We start from the raw sequence: 7,615 nt of genomic DNA, 5'->3' as shown, positions 1-7,615 counted from the left end.
GGAAAGTAGACTCGGAGGATGGGGAACATGGCTGACTAAAATAGCAATAACTGTCAGTATTATATTGTTGAGCTGTGCGCTTGTGCTGTGCTGTTTTCTTCTTTGTCTCAAATCTCTTGTAGTGCGTGCTGCAACCAAACAATTTCCAATGCTCGTGGCAATTACTGAAGCAAGCTTAGTGGAGAAAGAAACACCGAAAATGTATCGTTACAGCCTACAACACTTGCAGGATGAACAAGAGCAAAACAACAGTGTGGAAGTAAATTGTAAGGGCTTCTGAGTCTTTTTCCCTGTCTCAGGTACAGAAGGACAGGTTTTTGGCTCAGCGGCCCAGGGTAACAGGGAGAGAATACTTTGAGGTCTTGGCGCAGAAAATTATAGTTTAACCCAAGATTTGGGAATAAGTGCTTGAGTTTATTGGGGCTTTTGTGCGCAGACTCTTCATCTTTTCTCTGTGTGAGACCCTCTGGGTCTCAAAGGGGGGATATATTGGAGTATAAAAGTTGAGATTATTTGATGTGTAACCAAAACTATGTAGTCAGCTTTGAACCTTGCTATTTGCTATGCATGTACCCAATTTAGTAGGAGAATAAAATCTTAAGAATGTAGAAGACAATGGTGTGTTAATAAGAGGAAGCTAAAAGATGTAGATTATGTAGTCTGTTTGCTATTTGCTATGCTTGTACCCAATTTAGTAGGAGAATGAAATCTTAAGAATGTAGAAGACAATGGTGTGTTATTGAGAGGTAGCTAAGAGATGTAGATTAGAACATGATTAAGTCAATGGGTAGAAACAATAGTGGCAGATGTACGTGTGATACGCAACTATAGACCGATTGCATATGCTAATGCAACTAAGCCAGGAGATTGCTATAAAACATGCTATGTCCAAGGATCGGTGGGCAATCAGTGACTAGCTCAATGACTGTCTCAGGTTTGATTTGCAAATTAAAGTTTAATACTTCTTGAAGAATCTTCTGCGTCTCCTGGTCGTTTGTGGGGCACGAAAAACCACGACAGAATTATCCAATGACAGAAATGTTCTTTCTTGTGAGTCTGGAAGAGAGATTCTCATGGCCTTTTGCTGGGGAGAGATGAGAAGACGTGAATGGAGAGAGTGGGCCCTTTTTCTTTTTTTTGTTTTCTTTACTAACCCTATAGTCAAAGTAAGAATTATAAATCTTAACAGTTTAATCACATTATGTACCATTTGTTATTTCAGGTGTCACATAGATGCAAACCTATAAAACTACCAGCAACAATTGAACACACTTGGAGTCTGGTTTTGCAGTTAACAAACACTATTTAATTGGTAACTACTAATAATAGTGAACTTAAACCAGATAATCCAAGGGTTAGCAATGTTATGCATATATAGGTGTGAATACAGGTTTCCCCCGGTATCTGAAGGTAGAGCGTTCCTATGAAACCGTTTGTAAACCGAAATGTCATGAAGCGAAGAAGCAATTACCATTAATCTAAATGGGAAAAGATTTTGGACGTTCCCAGACCCAAAGAATAACCCACCAAATCATACCAAATAGCACATAAAACCTAAAATAACACTAACCTATAGTAAAAGTAGGAATGATATGATAAATATACACACTATATAAAGTAGAAATATTGTATTTACAGTGTAGTTTCACTGAAAATCAGGAAGATAGTGAACTGAAATTGATTTGGAGAGAAAAAGAATCGGCACGTGCACAGCTATGCATGTACACACATGCGTACACAACTGCCGCACAAGGCTTCACGGTCATGGTAGTCTTTTTCGGGGTAAACTCACATATAAAGGAGGCATCATCTTTATCGTAAAAGCGAAAATCCTCTTTGGTCAGCAAAAACAGGTACTAATGTAGGTCTTTCGTAACAGTGAGCTGTCGTAAAGCGAGCGTGCGATAAATGGGGGCCACCTGTATATAAAATCCAAAACCTAGGAGGTAAACGATATAGTCTTACGATGATGTGGTAGATTCAATTTAGTTCACAAGATTGGGGGGGGGGGGGGAGGAGGGAGGGAGGGAAGGAGGGAGAGGGAGATGTAATCCAAGTAAACAGGTGATGTTGACCTTTTCCAATGCCCATCAAATCTTCCAAGTTAGCCAGACGTGACCAACTCAAAAGCACCTTTTCAAGAGAAAGTCTACCAACCAAGGCAAGGGTTAGACTCACTGGTAGATTCCACAGGGTTGCTCTTACACGCACTAACAGCCACAGATCGACTCTTCTTTATCGATCCTCAAATCCCACCCTGCTAGAAAGTCCAACTGGCAGAAACTTTCATCACTTGCCTTCGTGCGTCCGTGTGTCCTGTGAGAAAAGCAGTTACGTGTTTAAATACCGTTGTGCTGAACACCAGCTGTCCATCATGTAGCTCCGCCCCCTCTCTCTGTAAGAAGTCGCTTGCTTGTTCTGTGTCGGTAAAGGATCATTCTGACCTTGCTTAACCACAGAGAGCATAAACATTAGCTGGTCACCATAGCAACCCAGCACTTCTGCAGAAATCCAACAGCGTGTCCAAAGTCAGTCTCGGTTCTCTTTGCATTTTAAAGATATAGTCCATAGAAAGTATGAACCCCGGGGCAGATTACACAGGGGACACATCGCACAGTATCCACACAAACGAGATTCTTCAGTTTGGCCAGACTGGGGTGGGGGGGGCTATAAACCCCTCTGTTAAGCTGCCAGCAGAACTGAGAGCTACATAAGATTAGATGACTGAGTGAATCGCTTCCTACATTCACAGCAGGTGAACGGCCTCTCCCCAAGGTGAACTCAATGATGCACACTGGTTGATTTGGCTGAGAGAATCTTTTCCCAAAGTCTGAGCAGATCGGTCTCTACCTAGTGTGAAGTCGCTGGTGTGCCTTTAGGATGGATGACTGAGTGAATCCTTTCCCACAGTTTGAGCAGGTGAATGGCCTCTCTCCAGTGTGAACACGCTGATGTACCTTCAGATGGGATGACGAAGTGAATCCCTTCCCACAGTCTGAGCAGGTGAACGGCCTCTCTCCAGTGTGAACTCGCTGATGTATCTTCAGATGGGATGACGAAGCGAATCCCTTCCCACAGTCTGAGCAGGTGATTTGCCACTCTCCAGTGTGAACTCCCTGGTGTGCCTTCAGTTGAGATAACTGAGTGAATCCTTTCCCACAGTCTGAGCAGGTGAACGGCTTCTCTCCAGTGTGAATTCGCTGATGTACATTCAGTTGAGATGACTGAGCGAATCCCTTCCCACAGTTTGAGCAGGTGAATGGCCTCTCTCTGGTGTGAACTCGCTGATGTACCTTAAGTTGAGGTAATTCGGTGAATCCCTTCCCGCAGTCTGAGCAGGAGAACGGCCACTCTCTGGTGTGAACTGACCGGTGTTTCAGTAACTTATATGACAAAGTGAATCCCTTCCCACAGTCTGAGCAGGTGAATGGCCTCTCCCCAGTGTGAACTGACTGGTGTCTCAGTAAGTGAGCTGATGAAGTGAATGCCTTGCCACAGTCCGAGCACGTGAACGGCTTCTCCCCAGTGTGAACTTGTTGATGTACCTTCAGTAGAGATGACGAAGTGAATCCCTTCCCACAGTCCGAGCAGGTGAATGGCCTCTCCCCAGTGTGAACTCGCTGATGTACCTTCAGTTGAGATGACTGAGCGAATCCCTTCCCACAGTCTGAGCAGTTGAATGGCCTCTCTCCGGTGTGAACTCGTTGATGTATCTTCAGTCGAGATAATTCAGTGAATCGCTTCCCACAGTCTGAGCAGGTGAATGGCCACTCTCCGGTGTGAACTGACTGGTGTCTCAGTAACTGATATGATGAAGTGAATCCCTTCCCACAGTCTGAGCAGGTGAATGGCCTCTCCCCAGTGTGAACTGACTGGTGTCTCAGTAACTTATATGATGAAGTGAATCCCTTCCCACAGTCTGAGCAGTTGAATGGCCTGTCCCCAGTGTGAACTGACTGGTGTCTCAGTAACTGAGATGACTGAGTGAATCCTTTCCCACAGTCTGAGCAGGTGAACGGCCGCTCCCGAGTGTGAACTCGCTGGTGAGCCATTAGGTTAGTTGACTGAGTGAATTCTTCCCCACAAATTCCGCAGATGACCAGCCTCTGCCCAATGTAAACTGATTGGTGTGTCCACAGGTGGGATGACAGATTGAATCCCTTCTCACACACAGTACAGGTGAATGGCCTTGTCCCAGTGTGAACTTGCTGATGTACCCTTAGTTGAGATGACCGAGTGAATCCATTCCCACTGTCTGAGCAGATGAATGGGCTCCCCCCATGTAAACTAATGGGCGTGCCATTGGGTCAGATGATCAAGTGAATCCCTCCCGACAGTCTGAGCAGGAAGGATGATCGACTGAATCCCTTGCCGCACTTCTTAAATATCTGGATAGAGACAACAAAACTGGCGTGTTGTGTTCGAGATTCCCGTAGGCAAATTCCTTGTCATTTTTAACCTGTAAAAAGATTTACAAAATCCATCAATGGGAGCAGGACATTTCTAATGAGATCGCTTGAGTTGTCAAGGTGTCAGCTGGCATCACACTGTTACAGTGAAGAGTTGGAGAGAAATCATGTTCTAACTGGGCACGGTGCTGGTATCCGGAATGACCATCAAATTCTCTGATGCTTTTCCTGTCTCTAAAAGAATGGGGCATTTCTGCCATCTCCGATCTGTGACCTGGCTCAGTTTGACTCTCTCCATTGGTATTATTCCCTGTTCCCACTGAGCTGCATGGGTTCCTGGCCCCACAGTAACTGAAGCACTCTCACACAAGTAGCCTGCAATCTGTTCCATGCACCCACAACTCTCAGTGTAAATAAAGTTACCCCTGACATCCCCTCCGTATCAACTTTCAAGCACCTTAAAACTATACCCCCTCACGTTAGCCATTTCAGCCCTGGGGAAAAAGCCTCTGGCTATCCAGATGATCAGTGTCCCTCATCATCTTATACACCTGAAAAAGGCTCTAAACATAAACAAAGATATTATACATTTCTTTGAGGATTTGTTGGGAATAGACAACATTATGACAGTATAGATAGGGTACAGGTAAGCAGCTTTTTCCACTGAGGATGGGTGTGATGACAACCATAGGTCATGGGTAAGTGGGGAAGTGAAAATTTAACGGGAACATTTGGAAAAGCTCTTCACTGAAATGGTTGTGAGAGTGTGGAATGAGATGCCAGCACAAGTGGTGAATATGAGCTCGGTTTCACCATTTAAAAGAAGTTTGGATGGGAGCCTGGATGGTAGGGGTATGGAGGGCGATGGTCCCGGTGCAGTTAGTTGCATTAGACAGTTTAAATGTTTGTTTGGCATTGACTGGATTGGGCAAATAGCCTGTTTCCGTACTGAACTTCTCCATGTTTCTGTGACAGAGAATCTGGCAAACTTGTTTGGAAGGGGAAAAGGTAGGAGTGACAACGGAGCAGCAATGGCTGGAGTTTCTGGGAGAATTCAGGAGCTGAGTGATCGATACATCCCAAAGAAGTGGAAGCATTGTAAAGGCAGGAAGACACAATCGTGGCTGAAATGAGAAGCAAAAGCCAACATAAAAGCCAAAGAGAGGGAAATCAAAAGAGCAAAAACTATTGGAAGCTTTTAGAAACCAACAGAAGATGACTAAAAAAAAGTCAGATGAGCTCGGGGGTGGAATTATGATACTGTTGTCATTAATGGGTCTTGGTAGCACCCAACAGTCTGAGGCATTTAGAGGAACAAAATATCGGGGGGCCTCAATATCTCTTGAAAACCAAGGTTCCCTGCACTAGTTACCTTTCAACATACAAACTCTACACTCTCAAAAATGTCACTTCTGAAGGCCTCCCGCTTACCAAGTACTCCTTTGCCAGAAAACGGCCTATCCCAAACCACACTTGTCAGGTCCTTTTGACACCATCAAAACTGACCTTTCATCCCCTCTGTTCTGTTCCCCTAACTAACGAATCCCCTATCACCCGTTTGACTTTCCTCTGCCAGGTAATCCCTCCCTCCCCAACAGTTTCTAAAGCGGCACACCTGGCTGTTGTGTGGGATGGCAACAAGAGTACTCTGCGATGGCTATTTAATTTCATTCTCCTTCATGTCTTTCAAACAGTTTCCTGTGTCCTGCACCTTAGGTGTAACTCACCTCTCTTCATGTCATATCTATCACTCCCTCCAACTGCTGGATGATCCAAAATTCATCCATTTTCAGCTCCAACTCCTTAAAGTGCAGCTGGATACTCATCTTGTAGGTTAGGGTGTCAGGGACACTGGAGTTCTCCCAACCTTCCCACCAATGTCCCCTCTAATTTGTAATGACCAGTGTGCACATAAATCTTGTACTGTGCATCCTCTTACCCAGTGACGACATGTGCACTGTGAATTTTATATAGAGAGGTATTCATTTTAACAGCCAGCAAATCACTGTCTGTAAGAACTGTGATCTCCTCTGGGCTCGATCCAGTTATCTGCACTCTCACACCATGTCGCAGGCCTGTAACGGGTAATGAAGGATTCTCTCACCAGTGCTTTTGCACATTGTCCATAAATGGTTTGCTTGCTAAATTATGCTTTAAAAAGTCAGATTTCCAAATATCACTCCACCTCTTCCCACTTGTAAACTCTCCAACAACTTTTGCATCACCACAATACACACAGGTAACACCAGTTTCTGTATTGTACATAACTATTTCCCCTGAACCCTCCCCTGGGTGACTGACGGTGATCAACTTAGTGATGGTAATGCCAATGAATATGAAGGGAAGGGCAGTAGTCTGTCTCATTGGAGTCTGGCACATTTGTGATGTGAAAACTACTTGTTGCCCAGGGCAAAGGTTTTTGATATTATTATCTTCCCTGAAAGAATGGGTCAAAACATGTCGTCACGGGTAGAAAAGTCGAGAACAAGTGGAGGTAGCTCAAGCAACACACACAAAATGCTGGAGGATCTCAGCAGGCCAGGCAGCATCTACGGAAAATTGTACGAATGCTGAGTTCCTCAGGCATTTTGTGTGTGTTGCTTGGATTTCCAGCATCTGCAGATTTTCTCTTGTTAGTGATTGGAGATAGAACAAAGGTAATTTTCTCAACTGGTGATGTAAAATACCCGATTTTGTTCCCTTTCTCCGAGTTCCTAATCCTCGCATTTAGATAGCTGGAGCTCAGCTCTGTCTGAGAGATCCATCGGCTCCCATTCCCTCATCAGCCGGAAGCTCCCCGGGGCCCGTAGGGCTGAGAGAGAGGGAAGAGAGCAGGACTATCCCGGGATTACGGGTCACGCTGTGCGGAGTTCACAGGAATTGTCCCGAAATCGCTGTTTAAGACAGTCGCCCCCGAAATATTCGCTTACCTGCGTCCGATCCGGCAGCCGTTTTCCAGAGGCCTTTTGTGAACTGCGCGCATGCGTAATATTCGTATACGTCATCAACATTGACGCCTGCGCATATGATCGATGTTTCAGCGCCGGTGAAATTTTTAAACAATTCCTGCAAGCACCGCTTCTATGTCCATACCTCAGTTGTTTTTTTTTTGTATATAGAAAACTCAGCGGGTTTTTAACGCAGAAAGCGGCTCACATAAACAATATACTCAATATCAAAGTGTATCTAATGCCAAAGTACAATCC

General features: G+C 44.8%; 1 protein-coding gene across 1 annotated transcript; it reads right to left on the bottom strand.

Annotated features, from left to right (window-relative positions):
* Positions 1-935: 935 nt before the first annotated feature.
* Positions 936-7,395, bottom strand: LOC140721278 (uncharacterized). The gene is made up of 2 exons (XM_073036132.1): positions 7,340-7,395; positions 936-4,459 (listed from the first exon to the last, which is right to left on the bottom strand). The coding sequence occupies exon 2, from the start codon at positions 4,050-4,052 to the stop codon at positions 2,847-2,849; it is 1,206 nt and encodes a 401-aa protein (XP_072892233.1). The 5' UTR covers positions 4,053-4,459; positions 7,340-7,395; the 3' UTR covers positions 936-2,846.
* Between the last annotated feature and the right edge of the window lie 220 nt (positions 7,396-7,615).

The sequence above is a fragment of the Hemitrygon akajei genome, unplaced genomic scaffold (assembly GCF_048418815.1).
Source record: "Hemitrygon akajei unplaced genomic scaffold, sHemAka1.3 Scf000053, whole genome shotgun sequence".
Lineage (NCBI taxonomy): Eukaryota > Metazoa > Chordata > Chondrichthyes > Myliobatiformes > Dasyatidae > Hemitrygon > Hemitrygon akajei.
This window is presented reverse-complemented; position numbering and strand designations above follow the sequence as displayed.